The sequence below is a fragment of the Drosophila subpulchrella genome, chromosome X, assembly GCF_014743375.2.
Source record: "Drosophila subpulchrella strain 33 F10 #4 breed RU33 chromosome X, RU_Dsub_v1.1 Primary Assembly, whole genome shotgun sequence".
Lineage (NCBI taxonomy): Eukaryota > Metazoa > Arthropoda > Insecta > Diptera > Drosophilidae > Drosophila > Drosophila subpulchrella.
In genome coordinates this window covers 15,555,916-15,579,149 of record NC_050613.1, presented here as the reverse complement: position 1 = coordinate 15,579,149, position 23,234 = coordinate 15,555,916, and the positions used below count along the sequence as shown (strand labels likewise).

At 36.6% G+C, this 23,234-nt stretch overlaps 2 protein-coding genes across 4 annotated transcripts in view; both read right to left on the bottom strand.

Annotated features, from left to right (window-relative positions):
- Window positions 1–19,523, bottom strand: part of LOC119556381 (inactive dipeptidyl peptidase 10) — a 115,749-nt gene extending 96,226 nt beyond the window's left edge. The window contains exon 1 of the mRNA XM_037868555.1: window positions 19,416–19,523. The gene's annotated coding sequence lies outside the window, so the exon portion shown is untranslated. The remainder of the gene's footprint in view (window positions 1–19,415) is intronic.
- Window positions 19,524–20,182: 659 nt separating this feature from the next.
- On the bottom strand, window positions 20,183–22,913 carry LOC119557027 (alpha-amylase 4-like). 3 transcript variants are annotated; one of them, XM_037869570.1, is made up of 4 exons: window positions 22,725–22,913; window positions 22,186–22,276; window positions 21,863–22,111; window positions 20,183–21,728 (listed from the first exon to the last, which is right to left on the bottom strand). In XM_037869570.1, exons 2-4 carry the CDS (start codon window positions 22,252–22,254, stop codon window positions 20,247–20,249), a joined length of 1,800 nt encoding a protein of 599 aa, XP_037725498.1. In that variant the 5' UTR covers window positions 22,255–22,276; window positions 22,725–22,913; the 3' UTR covers window positions 20,183–20,246. The 3 variants fall into 3 exon arrangements, with proteins under 3 accessions (XP_037725498.1, XP_037725496.1, XP_037725499.1); XM_037869568.1 differs by lacking the exon at window positions 22,725–22,913 and having other exon boundaries at window positions 22,186–22,310; XM_037869571.1 differs by lacking the exons at window positions 21,863–22,111; window positions 22,186–22,276; window positions 22,725–22,913 and adding an exon at window positions 21,811–21,826.
- Between the last annotated feature and the right edge of the window lie 321 nt (window positions 22,914–23,234).

Sequence of the window (23,234 nt, the reverse complement as noted above, 5' to 3'; positions counted from 1 at the left end):
CTAATGAATGTCCTCCGGAATGCCGCAAGTTGCGGCAAGGTGGCAAGGAGGAAAAACCCCTTCAACCTGTCAATGACAACCTGTTTTATCCACTTTGGGGTTTATTTTTCCATTTTTTTTTTTTGGTTCTTGTTTTTTCCACTCTTTTTTGTTGTTGGCCAAATCGAGAAACCGCATTGCCGATTAACAGCAGCCAACAAGTGCAGACATGGCAAATCCATTCGGGGCACACGCCACTTTACCGACACCTTCGCAGCATTTGTGGCAACAAAATTTCAAATTTAATTCCAGCCTCTTTATTTATGCAGTAGCTTGATGGCGGCGAAACTTTAACGTGGATTCACGAATTCCCGGAACCCTGAGTTCCTTGGAATTCCCATTTTCCGCCAAGCCGAGTGACAAGCCGGCAGTTGTGCATCCAGCTCAATTTAGTTGCCCAACCGCCCGGAGCATCGCACCATGGCAAAGCTGGCCCTCGGAAAACTCCGACTAAGCCATCTTCAATAGGGGAGAACTCGGAAATATTCAAGGAATAATTCCTTGGGGTGGCAAGCTGAACTTTCGTGCAGCAAGTGCTGGAAAAATCATACATTTATGTATTCATTCAATCCGAGGAACGAAAAAAGGGTTCCCAAATTGTACAGCTTTCGTCTGATTACGGTTAAATAAAACTGAGAGCAGCAGATAATGCTTGCTTTAATTAGCCCTAGGGTCTACCTTAAATTTTTTATAGACTTTAAAAAATTGTTTGAAATATATTGAAAAGATATCTTCAGGCAAAAAGAAAATACATATTCCTGACTTATATTGTAATTTAATTCCCATTCCCTTCCATTGACAATTGAAGCATGAGCCATTATTAATGTGGCTGCACTTCTCCCCGGGCAAAGGAATTAAGTGTGACCACACTTTCGCTTAATAAACGAAACACGACGAACACAATGAACACAGCCACTTGCATATGCATGCAACGTTTCCCGTTTCCCCTTAACCAACATTGTTTTCACTATTTTACAGTGTTTTTCTTTCTGGCCGCATTTTCACGGCCCTTTGGGCCAATCAAGTTGCAATTGTTGCCACTGTCAAACAGCAGGGAAATTCGTTGCATATTTGAGCGGACGTTGGCCGAGTTTTTCGAACGCAGTTTTTGGAGCCTCAGCGAATGCGTTTGCATAAGTGATTGCGGATGGATTTTCCTCACTTTGGTTGGCTGACTGAATGCTGAAGAGAATTCTGGGAAGAGTCCTGGAAGATTCCGTTTGAGGGGCTTTAAACATCACTGGCCCATTGCCACTGGGCATTGTTGCGGTTTTTGAGGCGACTTTTGATTTCTGTTTCAGTTTTGGTCTAAGTTTCGCTTTCGCTTTCGTTCCACGACTGTCATGATGATTCTGAGGACAATCGTAGGCCATAATGTGGCTTTCTCTAGGACAAAACCATAAACAGTTACCACCCACTGTCTATTATTCGCAGCATTTGCATCGGCATGGATGTGCGTGTCCGGAATGTGTATGGCTCTATCTCTATCTCCATCCGGCATTTCCATCTGGTTAGTGTCTGCATGCCTCCATGTCCCTGCATCTCCACTCCCCTGCCGAATGGCGAATATCTGTGAGTAGAATCGGAAATTCTGGGCCGACAATCACCATTCACTCACGCACTTTCCCCATTCGCGCCTAATTCGATCCACGTTAAAGTTAAAGTTCTCTCGAAGGGCTAGCACGGAAAAATATACCCTACCTAGGGTTTTTTGATAAGGAAAATCACTCTAAATGAATTCTTAAATAAATACACAGATATACCTATTTCTATATAACTAACTTCTAAAAATTTAATTTATTTTTGGAATAACAATAAATCTTTTGTAAATAATTATTCGCTTAGGATGTTTTAAACCTGTTGGCATAAAAATACAGTTTACAAAATTATAACTAACTGCTTTTATCCCCAATACTATTTAGAAATGTTGTTTTAAAGCATAGGTTATAAACTCTTAATTTCATAATAAATATATTCTAAGCTGCTGTTTATTTTTTCTCTTATACTAAGTATATCTTTAGTACTAGCGACTAAGATGCTTATTCTGGATTAAGTTTAAATCAATTTTTAAACCAGACTCCCGCATGTCTACAGAATGAAATGAAAACATTTAATATAGTATTACTTGACAAATCACGGTGAGTGACTGAAATTTACCTCCATTTTCGACTTTGTTTGAGCTGATTTGGTTTCTTTGTGTTTCCCACAAAATAAGCTTTGTATCTATGTATGTATTCATGTCTAGATAATAAACAGCCTCGGATATTTCATTCGCACACGCTGAGATACTGATGTACACAGAAACAGAAACCGATATGGATAGTAGTTGGTAAATGGGGGTCCCTTGGTATCATAAGCATATGACTGGGCTGTCAGGCCCACCTGGGGGCTAAGGGGGCGACGAAGGAAAGAAGGGGGGCGTGGCATCCTAGATTGGAGTCTGGAATATGGTCTCTGGGAGTTGGCATTGTCATTGTGGCGCAAAATGATTTCGTTTTTCATTATTTATATTTATTTGTTGCTTTTGCCTTGGCTTTTCTTTCTGTTTTTCCACTTCGTGCAATAAAACAAGCGCCAGCGCAACGGAAATCTTAGCATGCTTAAGTGACCAAGGGGCGTAAAGCGAAATCAGGGCTTTTGGGGGCGTGGATGATGCAGCAAGTACTGCAAGCAACTACCAAGAACCCAGATCCAAAGAAAGCAGCAAGTCTGCCAAGCTGCTCAGCGAGCAAAAAGGGGGGTCTGAATTACGAACCCTTCGCTCTGGCTCTGAATGCGAAGACAATCCGATTCTGTTCTGGCCAACAGCTCAGCGGCACTGAGAGAAAATAATTAGGACGACCCACTTGTCACATGTGCATTCCCTTGCTATTACAGATATTTTGGGATTTTTATTTTTGAAAACGTTGGAATCAGAATTTACACTGGTGTTATTGAGAGATTTTTAGTGACATTTTTTGAAGTTAAAAATAAATACTTTATGTTGTACAACTCGTCAAAGTACCAAAAAAAAAGGTACTCCCATGGTAGCCAAGATTCCGGCCGACGAAATGGTCCAAAATAAAAAAAAAATTTATTATTCAAGATGATGATATTTAAATAAAAGTTCCACTAAAAACTTAAAAAAAACTTTTGGCATTGAATATAAAAAAAATTCTTTTGACAGCATATTTACAATAAGTGATGGATGTGATTTAAAAAAGAACATATTTAAAAACCAAAGCATTGGTTAACCAAAAATTGGTTAGCCTAAAGAACTAAAGAAAATTACAGTGTAAATATTTCATTATTGTATAGCAATTAAAAATAAAATTAGAATATTGCAATGTTAATACAAAAGTTTACTTAGTTCTTTTTAATAATTATAAAATGTACTTGATTACTTACTTATTTGTCTTATAATTATTATTTATTTTGTTTTAATTTTGTATATTATTTATAATTTGAAAATGTATTTATATTATTTTAAAATATATGTTATGTAAGCAAAACAATAAAATTATATGTATAATGTAAAGTTGTATTTTCCATATGCCTATTTTTACTAGTGTAATTCTAAGCATCTCAACCAACTTGCTCCAAATGTGTATGTACTTTCTTCATGCCCAAACCCATGAGAAAAACGAAATAAATGAAATGAAATAAATACGAGTTAGGAGTGAGACAGAACAGTAGAAAAAAAACTGAGCAGGAAAAAATAAATTTTCAAACACAACTTGCAGTTTTAAGAAGACCAAGAAGGATGATTGGAAAATTGTGCTCAGTGTAGTGCATTCAACTCCGTGTTCTTGAGGATGATTGCCACCAAATGATTGACAAATGAAGCAAACACCGTGAGGTGGCGTGAAACTATTAAACAATGAGCCAGCAAAATGCGGAGAATCAGGGAAACTTAACTGATGAAAAAAAAGGACGAAGGACTCTCTAAAGTGTTGAATAAATAAGTTAATCCGGTTTTATAAATTGGATCAAGGCAGTCGTGGAAGGCAGTCACAGATAATTGTTATTGATTGAGTTGTGGGATTCTCTCGTGGAGAGATAAATAAATATGGATATTCACTCAAAATAAAATTTTAGAAAATCACCATTAAAATTTCCTTTTTTTAAATACAAGAAAATTATTTTTAAGGTCAAGGAAATTTTCCTTAATTAATTACCCTACAACTCAGTAAAATTACCGTAACATTTTTGAAAACAACCTAACCTAAAATTTATGGCTAGCATGTTTAAAAGACAAAAATAGGGCGATTTCCTTTACTTTATGTTTAATTTTATTTTGAGTGTAGATAAATGTATAGCACCATATATGAGAATTATTGCTCTTAAATATTGTAAATCTAAATAGCAATAAATCAGGGTAAATAAACATAGTTTATGTTATTAAATTCTTTAAATAAGCAATTGTTTTTAAAAACTCTTCAGTTTTCTGATCATGAATATCATATTTGTCTATCTTAAATGCCGTCAAATAAATGATGGAAATCACATCTTTAAATTGTCCCCAGAAATAGTTACCGAAGAGCTTTGCACTATTTCTATTTGCATTTTAATAGCCTTGCAGTGATGCATTCAATCCCAGCCACATTTTCAGGTGCTCAATGTTCTCCCGTTGATGCTTATTTTTCAACCACCTTTCAGCGCCGACCATGCCCACAATTTCCCCGCCCCCCTCTCGGTTGGGGGAGTTTTCTTGTCAATTTTCCTGGCGCTGGTGGCGAACGAATTCTGCAAACATCATCAACAATGTGAAAAACAAAAATTAATTGAAATAGCGGCAGCTTCACAACCAAGAGACAACAGGCAGGAAGCCCTTCTTGTTTTCCCTCTACCCATTTTCCCACAGACAAACACACACACACAACACTTTTCCTTAGAGCGAAAAGCCGGGAGGGTACGAGTACATAATAATAATCGTAAATAATATAAAAAAAAGTGAACACGAGAAATAATGGAGAACACTGAAACCCTTAAAGCGCGGAACTATCGTATGTATGGTTGATTTATGGTTGGGAGTATGGACAAAATGGAGCATACTTTTCCGGGTAACCAAGTGGGAATTAAATTAGGGCTGAAATTTTCTCAAAATGACCATATGGAAGTTCACAGAATTCCTGAGATTCCCCTTTGAAATCAAAACATTAGAGAACATTAGTGAATTTGAAAGCTTTTAAAATATATAATACATTCTAAGCTTCATTCCCAATACCATAAATTATTTAATATTGAATAATTCACAATTTCCATAAAATTATGTATATGTTTTATTTAAGTAATATATAATAACTTGGCTTTCTAGCTTATTATTTAGTTGCTATTATAAACACATTATTGCCATTAAAAGTACAACATCAGCATTTTGAAAAGAGCAATAAAATGCGAAGATACAGCGCACTAGACTTATTTTTTAGTGTACTTTAAACGTCGTGACTCTCTTCACATTTCGAGTGATATAATGGCTATATTTCGACCTGCCGACCCATAAGTAAGTTTCATTATTGTTGTCTTAATGAACTTCGCTTGAAGAATTTTTCGGTTCGCTTTTGTGTGAGATTTGCTTACATTTTTTGTGGGTTATCCCTCAAAGGGGCAATTCTTTTTTGTTTACCCTCTTCAGATCTTTTGCTTGGCTGACCGGCGGTAATTTGAAAAGTGTTAATCAGTATATGTATAAATATCTCTGCGGGGGAGTTTATGGCCGAAACTTTTCCATCATCAGGTGCAGCCAATAATATTGTTGTTTAAAACTCTTTTTTTCGGTGAAACAAACTTTTTGGTCGCAGTTCGTTTATAGTTGAAAAGGATACGAAACTTGTGGCTCATGAAATTGCTTGACATTCGGGGAAAATGCGGAAAAAAAAAGATTCGAAAAAATGGCAAATAGAGCAAGCCGGCGGAGGGCAAGTCGAATAAAAAGTTTTTCCCCCTAATGGAATTGCCAAGCATCCGGCAGAAGTCAGGGTCATGACATACCATACATAATACAGGTAGTAATATATGCTTTACTCCATATATATGGTATAGACCATACCCCCGGAACCCTGCCCACACATGTAAGTTAATTTCCATTGCCTGTCTCTGCCGGCAGTTTGCTCATTTTTGGGAGTCACAACTTGTCGCCTACGCGATATGCAAACTTCATCTACGGCTGTACTTCATCTTACCCTCTTAAATACACAAAAAAAAAACTGCAAAAAGGTGATAGGTTATAGGTACTAGACGTTTCAGTAGAGATTCTCTGGGAAAAAGTTAGACTTTCATGCTCAAATTAACATTTTAAAATATTCACTCGTAATGGAATATAAAAATTGCTAGTGGTTTGATCCTAAGAATGAATTGGAAAAAATAAATGATTGCTATACAATTTTAAAAATACCTATGTCTAATTAAGTCCATAAAGGTGCTCGCAATTTGATTTATGATTGAAATGGATGTCAAATATTATTTAAATGTCAAATATTATATTGGGAATGTAATATTTCTGTCAGTGCCGTTGTAAGCATCCCATTTCAGACGACAGCAGGCACTCAACTCGGTGCCATTTGCCTGGCATCGCAGGAACTCTGCAACTGTTGCACTTTGCGCACTTTCTAACCCCTTTCAAAGGACCCCCCATTGCGGAACCCTTTTACCATGCCTTTTTTGGGGAGATCCCAGCTGGGGGGGAGTTATGCAAATACAGCTCGCAATTGGGACTGTGTGCGGCTGTTGGCCGAAAATCAAAAATGGCAACAAATTCGAATCACAAATCTGGAAAACAATAAAAAGAGGAGGAAATGTGGCAAAATAAAAGTGCTCATCCAGTGTGCTGAGGCAATCGAAACAATGTCAACAATGGCGTCCAATTTTCTGCACTCCTCCGGTTTCACCATTCCACCCACACAAAACAAAAACCCTCCCCTTTGACCTTTCCCACCCAATTTCATCCAGTCTTGTCTTCAAACTCAACCGACAACGTGTACTCCTCTTGCTGGCCAAAATGTACTAATTTTAGGTGATGTAAGATCTGCAAGGAACTGCACTTTAAATTGAAAAATTTAAAAGTGATACTATGTTATTTTGATATATTATAATACCCAATTCAAATGCAAATCCTAAATATTCATCCAAGAATATAATAACACTACACTAGAATTTCATTTGATATGATCGCTTTTGATGTGCTAAGCCAAATGAAATGCAAATTTTGGTTAGGACATTTTTTTTGAGGGCGTAGCATTTCAGATTCGAATTCGAACTCCCGTTTTGCGATTTGCATTTGCCGTCTGTCGCGATTCAAACTTTTCCCTTTCCTGTTAAAAAAAGAAACATGCATGCAAAGCATTTATAGAAATATGGAGGGAAACAAAGAGCATTTAATCGATATGACTGGCGGCGGTATTTATAGTTTTTGGCTACTCAATTATGCAAATGTCCAGCGAAAACATCCATTTCTGTGCACCACAGCACAATGGAACAAAGCCATCCGAACACCACCAGAACCACCAGAACCACCGCACCACCACAGACCGTTTAATAAAACTGACACAAAAACAAGCCAATGAACAATGAACAAAACTTTTGAATGCATTTCGCCGAGGATGGGGGGTAAAAAAACGAGAATGCGGGGCTGAAGGCCTTAAACAAATGGAAACTGAGATTGTTCCGATTCTTTGTGCGTCGCATTTAATATTATATCCCACAGGGTCCAACTTCCAAAGCACTTGTTGAATAATTTACATTCAAATGGCATCGTTATAAATTCGGAACTACACAGTTTTTGGCAAAAATCAAGGATGATGTTCGGGATTTTGTTTTCTTTAGCCTGGGTTATCCTTTTAAATAAGCTATCTTAATGGAATTCAGGGATAAGGATTTAAATTTATATTTATTGTGACTATTAAATCAGCATTTGACTTTTATGTGGTCACACACATGCAATGATCTCATTCAATATTAATCTTTGCATTATTTAAAGCATTTACACAATTTCAATATTTATTGTTATTGCTGATTTATTGTTATTAAATGCATTTTAGTACTACTCTTGAGTGCACTACTCTTACCAAAAATCAGTTCTCCTCAATCACCAAAAGCACTTAGTTTGGAAATGTCACAATACATATATCACAATCACTTTGTACTATTCGATTGCATTTAATCGCAATTTAAATGGCAGCTTGGCTTTCGCTTGGCCACACATTTTCCGCCCATCAATTAATCGGAAAATTCCGCCCAGCTCGTTGGCAAGGCAAACCAATTAAGCTCAGACGGTTAAGCCAATGGCTTTGGTAAACATTCTAGGATACGGGGATATTGCGAACCAGGCTCTATATGGTATTGGAAGCTGATTTTTTTTCGGCCATCAATAGTCTTTGGCATGTGCGCCCATTAAATATTCAACATATTTAACACAAATAATGCGACAAGCAGCTTAACTCGTATTTTACATCAAAAGCTCATTAAAATTGCAACGCTTCGAGGGCTGCAAAAATAAATATTGTGCCAATAATTTAAGGTGTTTCGAGTGGCAGGGAGGCTATACATCGCATGTATGGGATAATCAATCATGGGCACTGCACGGAGCTCACCTGAAACTCATCTGTTAAGCATTTTGCACCTGCAGACGAGCGACAAATTTGCCCATGCTGCTTACCTTTGATAAATGTCAAAACATTTCCACTCGCCTGCACTCGGTGCATAACAAATCAAACGTTTGACAGTTGTCACGGCAAGAGACAAAAGGACGACCACGTCTAAGGTATTAATTGGGCATGATGGACCCTCGACCCACTGAGAAAAATTCTAAAAATATCAACAGAACACAAATAGTGAAAACAGTGAGAGAAATTCAGCCTTCAAAATGTTGTCAATTGACTTAGAATGGTCAGAAGCAAAAATGATTCACAAATATTACTGAGGACGGCAGTCCACGTAGTGACGAATCGCACCGTGAGTTTATTACATGTATACGCAAAATTAGAACAAGTTATGTACCAATTGAAGGTTCTATTGTTTTCCTAAAATCTTAGAGATATTTAAGAAGTGAAATAGTAGTCCAATAATATTTTGAAAAATAGAAAAGGTTGGTGACGCAAAAACTTTTATTTTTTAATTTCTATATACCAGTCAAACTACAAATCCCATTATCCATCCATAATCCATTGAAAAGTTGTGAAATTATAAACATTTTTGGGTCATTTTCAAATTGAGACTTAATTGTGGGCTTGCCGTTTAATCAGATTGTCCGGTCACTTTTTTGGACAATCTGTACGAATTTTTTATCTCGCTTAGAAATGTTTTTTATTTATTCAGAATTATTATGAATATTCTATACCTCCATATAAAAATAATTATTCCCTTAAAAAAAAATTTTTTAGCTGTTTTACCGAAATGGTTAAGTTCTTAAATATTTGTTTTAACTTAAAAGGGATATCATAGATGCCCAAACTCATTTAATAACTTATTTATGAATTGCCGCCCAGAAAGCATCCATTAAACGTACAGCTGGAAAACATAAATTGAATTGGCATCTTGTGATTACCGTTCGCAATTAATTAAATAATGTTTATTTACGACTGAAGAGGACATTCTGCATTTAAGGGGGCAACGGGACTTGCCACTCAATTAGCAAAGCCCTGTTCCATATGCATTAACGCAGGACCCCTTCGCACATTTTAGGGGTTAAGCTGCTTAAGTTCATTAGGCCATAAAAATAGCGCTCATTTGGACGCCTTGCAATTCCCGGGGTCATGAAAGTTGAGTGCTCTGCGCCCCAGAAAGTAGCAGTTTCAGGTCCTTCGAAAAAAAAATAGATGACGACTGAAAGGGGAAAAGACAAGCTGATCCTGTAACTAGAATTCGGGGTAGATGGGTTGAAGTCACTGAAAGGAGTATTGCCTCTTTATTTTACACTTTTGTTCAATAATATGTTTATACTTCTAAAATAATAATTTTTCAACATTTATTTAAGTCTTGACTTTATTAAAAATAAATGTAATACTTAATTTTCTTTGTGCATTTCACCTTTTTGGCCTTCAAGTGCTGGTTTTTCTCTCTATATTTACCGCTCTGTGCAATTAGAAAGGACATAAATAAACACAAAATAGGAGATGGAAAATTCTAAAGGCTTCTTGTTCTTTTTGCTGGCTTTTTGCCCATTTGGCTGATTTTTTTTCCAGAGTTTTCGCACTTTCCAGGGAGCGGCAATTTTGTAGAATGGCCTGAGAGTTGTTGTTTCTTAACGGTTTTCTAATGAGCTCAACTTATGACGCGCCAGGATAAGCCCAGGAGAAACTGTCGCTCACTTGTGGGGTCCTTCGGTAACCCCCCAAAGACACCCCGCCTCCCCCCCCCCTGACAGGATGCATGAATTCCAAGCAATTTAAGCCGAGACACACCAGCACCCAACCACCCACATGTTGTGGGCAAAACAATGGGGCACTTTTAGCCCTAACTAAGTGCTCGACCCCCTTTTTTTTTTACTGGGAATTGTTATTCTTTAGGCCGCTATGTGTGTCTGAGTGTGCTAGAGAGGTGCGTAGTAGATAATTATGCCCAAGGATAAATATTCAAGATATTGTTGTTTAGTGCTGGCATCGTTTATCGTACCAGGAATGTCAGCTGAAACTTTAATGGCAAGCGTAATGAAAATGAGGAAAATTGTTGTAGAAAAAAAAATTAAAATCTACTTAGCCAAATTATCATATTTATAAGATTTATTTCTTAAAATACAATTTAATTTAATATTATTTTTGGACTTAAAAATAATAATAATATTTTTTGGAACTAAATATAATATTAATTATTAATAAAGAGTGGCACTAAGATTATTTTAAAAAATGCTTTGACAAAATAAAAATAAAATTGAAATAAAAGTTAATTGAAGTAGACCACGAGTGCAATGAAGCCATCTTAAACACTCCACCAATCTCACTTAGGAAATGCCATTACAAAAGTCCTAAAGCTGATAAATTGAATTGTCTCCTCTCGGCCATTATCCTCAACCCCTTTTTTCCCAGCACCCCTTGTATCCAATGCCCCTTTTCCAGTTTTGATGACTGCAATTTGTGGCCAAAGCGGGGCGAAGTTTCAAAGCAAAACTTGGTCAATTAATTCAGTGCAAATAGAACCACAACCTGAAAAGGGAGTAAAAAGGGGAAAACAATTCTGATGATGACCACTTGAGGGATACTTTTGTTTTCCTGTTGTCCTCTTTTTTCACAATGGCATCGTTCTCCTGTTGCGTTTTGGCCACACAAGAAATGAGAATAAGCTGGTTGTCTTAGAACTAAGCTACTTAATAAAAACATAATAATAATGTTCAATATTCAATATTATGTTCTATACTATTTCCATATATAATGAAATAATTGTATTATTTAACATCCACTAATAAAACAATCTGTAAAAAGTGTTCACAAAAAATATTATATATGGTCTTAAAGCTTATCACTTATGCGCAGGGTTGTCAAACATCAGTTGTTTAAATTGGCGTACGTCTCGTATGAGTAATTTTTGCGCAAATGTCCTGTAAATATTTCCTTTTTACAGCGATTTATAAGGTTTACAGCAGTACATTAACACGCACAGCTTGTTAATAATGTATCTGTTTATCTCAAAATAAATAAAAAGGAAAAGCCCTTTAATTTTAAATCTGAAAATAAATTTAATAAGAAGAGGCAACTGCACACCAGCCATATTATTTTCTGTTCTATTTTCTAGTTGTTATTTTTACCCGCTTTTTGTTGATTTTCCATGGGCATCACTTTCCGCACACACATGCTGCGAAGGGGGCGTGGCTCCAAAAAGGGGGCGGAGGACGAAAACCAGTTTGTTGTCTTTGTGGCCTGTCCATTGAATTTAATGCCCAAGCTTTACTTTTCACACCCCTCCCAATACAACAAATACTCCGGCTGACAAATCCGTGGACCCCCCGTTTGCTCTTTGTGGTGGCGCCCCTGGAAATGATGGACATATGTGACCGGAATCCCACTGAGAAGGAACAATCGGGATGCACACTGGCCAGGTCAACACGAAACTAGTTTGTCATATATCCTATTTCTTGGCAAATTTTTAATAAGCAAAAAAAGCCTCAAGAATGTTTTTTTTCCTGTGGCCTGCATGTTTGACAACTATTTAATTTTTGGCTTGCATTTAGATTCACCTTATATTGTTTAGCAGGAGAGTTATTAAAAATTGTTAAATAGATACTTACTAATACTTACTATTATTACTCTTATACCTTATATTATGGAACTTTGTATGTCTAAATCAAATAACATATAAATATATCTACTTCAATGTTTGTTTTGAATTGCTATATCTTTTACTTTGCCCAGATACTCAATATTTAAAGAAAATATGCAAATTAAAGAGATTTAGAACTGCTTTTAAATATATGCAATATTGTTGTTACAGCTCCAAAAAGGCTGTGCATAAACTAGTTGATTTTTAAAGCATTTCCTGCCATGTCTCAAGTTGAGCAGCACTTGATAAGATAATTGGACTGGCTAACTGGCTAAACATTTCTCTTAGCATTTCCAACCGGATGTCCACTGAAAGTTCAATTGTTATTTTAACTTGGGTTTATCTTGTGGCTCTCAGTGCGAACAAGTTCAGCTGCAGTTTAGAGACACCAACAGGCGATAAGCTTACACACAGGAGGCAGGATACAGGACACAGGACACAGGACACATGACATTTGACAGGGGCTTTAGGGCACAAAGCCTTAAAAGCCTGGCTCAATTGGGCTTCTGCCCCTAAGCTGCTACACAGCAAAAACAAACAAATTGTCAATCATAAAACAATCATTTAAGTTCCATATTAATCTAAGCAGTTAGTAAAAAAATATTAAAAAGTTTCCCTATTTTGCAGACATACCTCTTTAAATATCTTTAAGATAACTGTAGATTTTGTTGTCGAAATCTTAAAAATGTATGTAATTTGTAGGTTAATAATTAAAGAAGCAATTCAGTTATTTTAAAAAACCATATATCTCAATAATACTAAGATATAAAAACAAATAAACGCCAGATCACTACTGCATTTTCTCGCTGTGCATCCTCTTTGGGCGTTTAGAGGGGTGGCCCCCTTGGGCCATAAAAGTTAAGATGGATTTTATTGGCAAGAATTGAGCGGACCACACTCTCAGACGGACCTTTATTGGCACATAATTTGTTCGTCCATAGATGGAAAGGCATCTGGGGAGTCCTGAGTCCTGAATCCTGAGTCGAGAGAACCGAGTGCTGAGCCCTGAGCCCTGAGCCCTTATTCCTGGACCAAAGGTAGGGCGTATCTCAAACGGAAACGGAAATGCACAGCACAACAATGGCCGATAAGAGGCGTAAACAAATGCATCAAAGGAAATGGAGATAAAAGCAGAGAAAATCTGTTTCCGGTCCAGTTAAGTAGGCAAGGCCAAACATATTTCTACACTCAGAGAAAAACTCAAGTATTTCGTGCTTGAAAAAAGTATTATCAGTGTCAAAACTTCGCCAAGGATGGAAAATCCTAATCTAGAGAATACAGTGCAGCTTTCAAGTACGAATTCTCCATATCAGAACGTTTTTAGAACCTATCGGTCGACAATCAAGTATGAATAACTCTTAAGTCTAGTCATATTTTTACTAAAAACAAGTTAGACGTATTAAAAAGTTAGAAAGTTCAAGGCCTGATTTAAGGACTAATAATTCTTAAATCAGTATACATTTATTATAAATTTAAATAGGGCTCTAATAATATGCTAGTAAGCGATATAAGTGCAGCGATTATGCACCTTATATACCGAGCACTTTTAGAAGAAACAGTTTTTTATAACTGACAGATATTTAAATCCGAAATTGTGATCAGTTTAAGACATTTTTCAGTGCGAACGGTCTTAGAATGGTAAGCATGACTGTTTGTACTTGATTTTAGCACAGAGTTTTTCCCTTAGTGTATTTTCAGGAACAAAACCAAAAAACCCTTAAAACCACCCGAAAATTGAGATGCAAATTCAACAAAAATTGCAACATTTTCAGCACACAACAAAATACGGGAATTAGTCCTGGCCGGGCTAAAAGCATTTGTTGTGTTCGTTTGGCACTTTGGCCCAGGTCGAAAGTCCACCAACCCCAACCAAAGCCATTAAAAGCCAGGGGGCGGGGGATTAGGCCAAAAAACAAGCCAACGACCGTCGCCAAAAAAAATAAACAAAACAATGTATATATATATATATGTATTCGCTATGACAAAATCTCGGCGGACTTACCGAAAAGGCTTAGCTAATGACAATTTAAGGATTTTCTGATTTCGTTATTAACATAAATTTACTTTCAGAGTAATGGGATGCGGAAGGATGGGAGGTGAAGGCGTGTAATGGCCTAGCGGATAAAGTGTTTTTCTGGCCCTGCTCATCGCCCTCAAATCTCTTGCAAATCTCACTCAAAAGTAACAAACTAAATCGGGTTCACAACGAACATTTAGAGTGCCTTACAAATTAAAGGGTAACAATTCAAGATATTAAATATATATTTGATAAATTCTTTAAAATAAGAGTAAATCTTACAATTCTTTCTATTAGAATTTATAAAATAATGGTATACTTAAAGGGAAAAACTAAATTGGAACTGAAAAAATTAAATGAATACTGTATTAGTAAAGACTTACACGATTTTTGAATACTTCAAAGTAATATTTTTGTGCTGAAAGTAACCACCAATGGAATATACCTCCCAAAAGTTAGTACTGTAAATACACAAACACAAATGTTCCGAGTTGGCTTTTCGCACACATAAACCTTAATGCCTTGCAGACTTTAAATGTATGTGTGCCCGGGTTTCTTTTTCTTTTCGCAATTTTTTGTTGTTTTAGAAAAAAAAGATGTACACGATGTACGAGATATACGAGTATATATATATGCGCATAACACCTTGGTGACACATGCCAACTTACGACAATGACATGCGAAACATCAGCAGCCCACAACACACAGCCCCCCCCCCTCCGCTGCCACTGCCACGCCCCCTTTCCATGACATGAGGGGCTGTGGGAAATGGTAAAGAAGCAGAAGAACAACAACAATCAGATATAATCAGCAAGAAAAAACAATTTACCAATCTTAGATAAGGGAAATCCGGGCGAAAGACCTGGTTGTTGAAAAGTGTGTGAGGAAGGCCCATTATCGAGGGATTAGTAATCGATATAAGAAATTGAAGAAAAATTTAAAAAATATGCTAAGTAAATTTTATTTAAAGTGTACAAGTGTACTGCTAAAAATTATAATACTATTTTTGATGGGTTTCCCCGAACTGCACTTTCAGAGCACATATTTTGACTAAACGGTTTGCGAAAGTGAAAAAGAAAAATTCCTAAAAGCTTGTCATCTAATTCTCAAAAAATCTGCAGGTATATTTTTAAAAGTCTACAATATCTTGCAGAAAGGTGACCCCAAACTTAATTTTGTGACCCATAAACTGACTTAAAAGAATCCGATTTCAAAATGGCATACTGCTAAGAGTTTGTGACTTAGTTCTCCATAAATCTATAATTCATAAGCAACCAATGAAAACAATAACATTATCATAATTTCCAGAATATTAAAACCTTGCTTTGCTCGTTAGACCTTACTATTTTCTTAGACCAGTGCGAAAACGATAACATACTGATTCTTTTACAATCCCCGCCTTGTCTCGCCTCGCAGAATCGTAAACAGTTCATTCCTACTTATCCCACACTTGATTTGGGCTATTCCCAGCGCTCTATATATTTATGCTAGCCCCTAAGCAACATCTGTAGACCCGCCTATAAAGAAAAGTCACACATAAAAATGGAGGCCAGAAAAGTGGGAAATCAGAGCCAAATGTTTACGATTTCATGGCCATGTTTCTTTATTTTGTCCAAGCCGTACAGCTGTGTTCAAAAATATAGTAGTGTATCTAAATACTAAGAAAGAGTAATGATGCCTACTTATAAACACAAACAGTATGTCTAATATTCTAAGATTAAATTAATAAAATATAAATATTCATTGAGTATATAAATCAAAAAACAAGATGAAGGACTCTGCTCCATTAATTGTTAGCTCTAAAAAGAAATTTAAAAAAATCATGTAAAAAGAACTTAAAATATATATGTTATATTATATATTATATTATATATATTATATTAACATTTAACTATTTAAATGTTTTTGGGACATGTTTGTATATTTAAAAGTATGAAGGTTGAATGTTACTATTATCTTAAGCATAGCTGTATGTAAAGTAGGGTGTTTCTTTTCATTTTTTTGTGGTGTTAGGGTGCAGAAAAGTCTGGATAAACCCTCATAAAACACACGGCAAAAATGTGGGTGCTGGGCGAAAATCCTCTCGGCTTTAGTTTGCTGACGATGTGTTTACTGCGTTTCACTTTCCCTGCAGATTTTCGCTTACTTTTCCTTTGGAGTTGGCAAAGTTCGTAAGTCAAAACTGGTTCTGGAAAACTCCAGATGACAAATGCAATTTGTGTAAGTGTCAAGCGGCTGGCAGGGGATTGAAATGGTGCCCTCGACATTGGGTCACTTCTATTACTTCATTTAAATCGGACCAAAACATTAGACCAAAAGTCATAAAACAGAGAGAAAACCATTTTTTTCGGGCCTGTGTCGTAGGCGTCCGGGAGGAAATAAAAATGTAAATGTAACCAAGGGCCAGCAAATGAAATTAAAACAGGGAGCCGTGGGGTTTCTGTTCTTTTTTTTAGGCGGGGAAATTCCCAGGGAGTCCCATTGAAAGCGTCCCCATCCAGAAACCAAAAAAAATGGCCAACTAAATAAAATGCGAGGGGCTATAAAATTGAGTGCAGTTGCCTAAACAAGAGCAATAAGAAATCGCCAACGAAAATGAAAATGTTTGCCAAGCACGAAACAACAGCCCCATCCACATATTTAGAAAACTTTGACCGCAATGCTGGCAAATGTTTGCGCCATAAAGACGATTCCGGCTGAACAGGAATCTAAATCATCAAGAAAACCAACGACAAAAAGTCGCAAATGAAAGCGAAAGTGAAATACATGCACAACATTTTAATAGAACCCTCCTCTTGATTTCCCGATTCTCGACAAAGGTCGAACCAGAATTTGGTTCAACCAATTAGAAACTGCGGTTGACTGAGGTTGTGGTTATAATATGGGATTGGGAATTGAATTGATTGGGGGCTTAATCAACTAAATAAATGGCCGAAAGCGTTCCCACATTTAATTTGATAAAGGAAAAATAAGCAGGATCTTTGGTGAGGAAAAAACCTGAAAGAAAGTTTAGATAAGGATAAGAAATATCTTTGAAGTATTATATTTTCAAAATCTTATCTTGAAGATTCTTTTTTGATTTGGGGCATAATCAACTTAATAAATGAAGGGAAAGTTTTTTCACATTTAAAACAACTAAAAACCGCGAAAAGGAAAAGAATCTGAAAAAAGTCAAGATAAGGATAAGAAATACCTTTGAAGTATAATATTTTCAAATCTTATCTATCTCGAGGACTGATTTTGATTTCTTATTTCTATGTCCCTTAAAATTTTTAAGTTTTTAAACTGTATCTATCAAATTCGAAGTCAATATTGTTCTACAAATATTTGTTCTTGGTCTTTGATTAGCTTTAAGGCCGAGAAGAAAACTTCAGTGTCTTGGAAAAACTCAAGGATGATCTTTAAAGACCCTCCGGTCAAGAGGGGGAAACAAATAATAGCTGTAGATTAATAATGAAAATAATATTATTATTTTTGTTTGCTGCACATTTCTCTTGCTGGCACTCAAATGACCGCATCAGCTCGGCACCCTCGCCCCTGCAATTTTCCTCTATCATTTTCCCCCGCCCCTTGGAAAATTGTCCCTTCTGAGGGACCATCGACGCATTTTGTTTGCTGTGGATGCCAAAAGGACTTGGCGGCGTCAAATTTATGGCTCTTGACTCTCGACTCTTGGCATTCCAGAACGCGCAAAATGCAGAATGCACCATTGTCAATAAGGTCCTTCCGCCCAGCACTTTTGCCCCTTTCGCCCCCATTTTTTCGCATTTTTCGCTTTAAGAACGCTTCGCAATTTTTGGCGGGCGAACGAAATAAATTTTGAAAGCAGCCAGAAGTGCATAAAATCAAATACAATAGGCAAAAGAGCCGCAAATCACTCTGAAGGATATTCTAGTATCCTTGGACCCGACTCTAATTAGCTTACAAGAAATGGATGCGAATCGAGCGGGATGGGAAATGGAACAGAAAACAAATCAATGATAGATGATGAGTGGTCGCGACAAGCATTCACGGGTGGCACACTTCAAAAAAAACATGGGGTGTATTCAACATTTTGAACACAAATATCGCCTGTTGCAATCCATTGGCAACACAAAGTTATTTCTATTAATTTTTGAAAATGTGATTTTTTTATTGTGTAATTTGTAATTTATACTCTAGTTCTAAGACTAATTACCTTAAGATTTTAAAATAGATGTATTACTTCAGCCATATTGTATAGTATATCAACCACATTTACTTAATCTTACCCAAATGTTGAGGTTTAGGTATAAAAGTTAATTTCCAAAATCATAGACAAAATCATAAGACAAAGATTCTTTTTATAAATGGATAGTTATTTTTATTTAAAACAATTTAAGAAAATAAATGACAATTTCACCTAAAGGACATAATGTATTTAAAAATTAAACGTTTATACATTATTTAACATTTTTTAAAAGGGGTTACGCAGGGAGCGATTCATGCCTCCACCCATAAATATGTATTCGATTATTCCCCCGCTGGTTCGGTGAATGTGACAGTCTCAAAGTGCATTCAAAATAAAGTATGCAGGAAACCTTTTTGTTGCCCCAGGTTTTCGACTGGTTTTTGCTTGTTTTTTGTCTAGTTTAAATGTTTTGCAAAAGGTAAATCGTAAAGGGAATTCAAGGTAGTGTTAAAAAAGAAACAAACCTCTAAAAATATAAGCCCGAAACCATAGTTTCGGATACTTTTTCTGATATATCAAGAGCTAAAATAAATAGTATAAAATATAATCTGGTATGCATGTCGAACGAACCATTTTCAAAAAAGCCTTAAGCCACAGTATTATTTTTTTATAATGTGAGCTAAATAATCTTCAGTTGCTATGAACATACATACATAGCAATATAGAAAAAACACAATAATTCCATGACAAATCATGGCCCACATAAAAAATGTGCATTAAACAATCAAATATTGTCATATTTCTTTAAAAAGCCTAAAGGTCCATACAGTTAAAACAATTACAGACCTTATCAAAAATGTATTTGACCGATTTTAACACAATTTTAAGGAGCTACATATTTGAGTATTTTAATGTAGCATAAAAAATATTCCAAGGCTTACACATTTTTTTTAAATTTAAAAATTTGTAAATTCTTTTGCTCACCTTTGGCAGTTTTGCTTTTTGAACTTCAACAATAAGTTTAGTTTGCAAGTATTCCTAACTTGCTTGGTTTTTCTTATGCTTTTCACATACGAATCACTCTCAAACAAAAATAAACAATTTTAAAATTCGAAAATATCCTTAACCGTTAACCGATACTCGGCGATTTCGAAAACTGAACCGTTTCGCTGTTGACCCGCTGAGTTCGGCCTGTGTCCGCTGGCAAGCGAACACGTCGAATGCTGAACTGCTACTTGTTGGCGTTCCGTCGTCCTCTGAAAACGAAGCGGAGATGCTAGGGCAATGCAAAAAAAACGTAAAGGAAAAAAGGAAAACAACACAGATACGCACGCACACAGGCGCAAGTACTTTTCCGCCTCACCCGCCCCCTGGGAAAGTTCATTTTTCCGATTCATTTCTATGAATTCGCTGCGCTGCCATTTCGTCTGTTGGGTATTCTCAAGCTTCGAGCTTTACCAGTGGCTTTTCCGGTCGAGCTTGGCGCTCGCTGCAAAGGAAAAGCCGGCTATAATGCTCGAATGTGAGAGCGATTTGGAGAAAGAGAGAGCTTAGCTGGCACTTTTGGCGCCCATTTTGGAATTCAACCATTTCCGTTTGTTTATTTTGTATCTTTGTTTTCAAAAACTATTTAAATATTAAAAAATTATTTTATCTCAAACTGTGATTTCCAACCTAAAGTTAAAAAAGAGGACATGACGGAAGCTGTCAATCTAAAATTTGAGAAATATTAAATCTTTTACTCCCTGTTACCCCAAATTTATTTTACAAAATATATAAATCATAAACGAAGAAGTGTAAAAATTAAGCCGATTCTCATTTGCGCTTTGCAGCCGCTGCATTCCTATGAATTTCGTCGATCTGTGTGGGTATCTTGTGCAGCTCCTCCATCAAGGTCAATGCTCTCTCCCTAACATTTAAAAACAAGTGCTGAAAACGCCTTGTCATCGGATTATAAATCGTGGTTCTAGCAATATCCTCGGCACTGATACGGAAATCCATCTTACCAGGTCTTGGTTTTTTTGGCATAGATTTTCCAGGCTTATCACATTTATTTTTCTGTACGTCGCGATCTGTTGTTTTGGGAATAGTTTTTTCAACAGTTGGTAATCCTGATGGCTTCGACTCCGCTTTTTTAGCCACTGACTTAAGCTTGATTTTCTCCAAAGCCTCTTGCTCTTTAATCTGCAATAGAACAGTTGCTTTGAGCTCTTCGCCACTCCTCAGACCAGTCTTTAGTTTTGAGCTCTTAGTGCTCGGCTTGCCGCGATCTTCTAAGTCTTCACGATTCTTTTGGTCACCGTTCTCTAAAATATTCTGCGGAGTTGGGACTGTAGGTTTATTTTTTGAGGTCCTTGAAGGTTTGGCGCCTTCATAAGGCTTTAAGTCTTCGCGCTTATTATTATGTGGAGTTGGGACTGGTGGTTTATTTTTTGAGGTCCTTGAAGGTTTGGCGCCTTCATAATGGGTTAAATCTTCGCGCATATTTTGCGGAGTTGGGACTGGTGGTTTATTTGTTAAGGTCCTTGAAGATTTGGCGTTTTCATAATGCTTTAAGTCTTCTCGCTTATTATCATGTGGAGCTGGTACTGGTGGTTTATTTGTTAAAGTCCTTAAAGGTTTGGCTCCTTCATAATGCTTCAAGTCTTCGCGCTTATTAATGCAATGCGGAGTTGGGACTGGTGGCTTATTTGTTAAGGTCCTTGAAGACTTGGCGTTTTCATAATGCTTTAAGTCCTCGCGCTTATTATCATGCTGAGTTGGGACTGGTGGTTTATTTGTTAGAGTCCTTGAAGATTTTAAGCTTTCATAATGATTTAAGTCTTCGCGCTTATTAATACAATGCGGAGTTGGGACTGGTGGCTTATTTGTTAAGGTCCTTGAAGATTTGGCGTTTTCATAATACTGCAAGTCTTCGCGCTTATTATCATGCGGAGTTGGGATTGGTGGTTTATTTGTTAGAGTTCTTGAAGATTTGGCGCTTTCATAATGATTCAAGTCTTCGTGCTTGCAAATATACCGAGGAGTTGGAGCTGGACGTTTATTCGTTGGAGTTCTTAAAGAATGGGCGCCTTCATAATACCTTAGGTCTTCGTGCTTATAAAAATTATGCGGAGTTGGGGCTGGAGGTGTCCTATTTTGAGCTTCTAAAAACATTCTACGCGATATGGTCTTGCAGATCTGACACTCTATTTCCTCCTCTTCTTCATTTTCTGAATCTTGAAGTCGAAGCTCGGGAATCAAATCGCATTGTGTTTTTTTGGAACATTTTTGTATCACGTCCTTGGGATTTGATTCCTTAAACAAAATAAAACAAGAGATTTACTAGTGGTAAGTGACAGTGAAATAAAAGAGAACTAAGAATTCGCGTTTTTCTAACATTTTTTAAACGTCATTTGAAGATAAATAAAATAGTTGAGCTCTATTATTACCGGCCTTTGATGTGCCAGTATACCAAAAACCCGTTCCGGGTTCCACAAAGGCGAGTCCAGTCCAAGAAGGATTCGCTGACAGAGACTAGACGGACACTCAGGATCTCGACACGGGCACGGACTCTCTTTATGGTTATCCTGTCGTTTGTAGATTGGCTCAGTTCGGGACGAAACTAGGCGAATGACTTCTGGATAATCCTTCTGCCGACGCAAGCGACCCACTTCTTCGGCGAAAAGCTGCATTCGGTGCTGCACATTGCAAATTAAGTATTATGTATGCACAAACCGGAAACTGAATTGTTATCCCTATTTCAGAGACTCACCTTTATGCATGAGGAGCAATAGAAACTGCACTCTTGCGGGTTCTGGACACTTTTATCGTTCTTTTCCATCGTTCAAGTAATAACTGGAATCCTGTTTATTTGAATAATTTTCTTATAACTTCTGGTCACGAAAGCACTTTTTAAGGTAATGTTCTCATAAGACATTAGTATCCAGGATCACTTAACATGAAAATTTAAAGAGGAAAAAGGCTAATGGATTTAAAACTTTCTATCTCTTATAGTATTCGAGATCTCAGTGTTCATACGGACATACGAACAGACGGACATAGCTAGATCAACTCGGCTATTGATCCTGATCTATAATGATCTATAATATATATACTTTATAGGGTCGAAAACGCTTCTGCCTGTTACATAATTTCCGACGAATCTAGTACAGCCTTTTAGTCTACAAGTAACGGGTATAACAACGAGCCCAATGAGGTGTGAAATATATGCATTATGACGACCAAAACACTGATATTTTAAGGAGAGAAACTGGGATTCAGATTTAAATATGTCAAAATTGAAATTATTACCAGTTTTTCAATCGATGTTTAGCCAAACCAAGGGAGTACAGCTAAAATACCGACTGTCTTGAGCAGCTTGCTACCTATTCTAGCGATCCCAATCACTTTAAGGAAAATTTATTTTTTGACCAATTCTTGCACTTTTTATAAGGGGGTACATTTTTTTTTTTGTATACAGATTTTGGTAAAAGATACTCTTTTTTTCGTAGTTCAGCCAAATCAATGAGTACAGCTAAAAGACCTACTGTTTGGAGCAGCTAACATCCTCAGCTAAGAATCCCAATTGTTTTAAAGGAAATTTATTTTTTGACCAATTTTTGAATTTTTATAAGGGGTTACATCATGATTTTATGCGAAAAATGGGCAAAATTAAAATTTTTCAGGTTTCAATGCAAGTGGAATGACAAAACTGAAAAAATTCTAGGTTTGAATACCAATGGATTGGAAATTAATCAACGAGCTCAGCGAGGTATGACATTCCTCATTCCGACCTTTATTTGCATTATGGCAGCCCAAACA

Bases quoted from the DNA above. Each gene is read 5' to 3' on its own strand.
- LOC119557027 (XM_037869570.1), bottom strand. From the start codon at position 22,254: ATGGAAAAGAACGATAAAAGTGTCCAGAACCCGCAAGAGTGCAGTTTC. The intron at 22,112-22,185 runs GTGAGTCTCTGA...TGCAATGTGCAG, and splicing joins ATTGCTCCTCATGCATAAAG to CACCGAATGCAGCTTTTCGC. The intron at 21,729-21,862 runs GTAATAATAGAG...ATTTTGTTTAAG, and splicing joins TACTGGCACATCAAAGGCCG to GAATCAAATCCCAAGGACGT.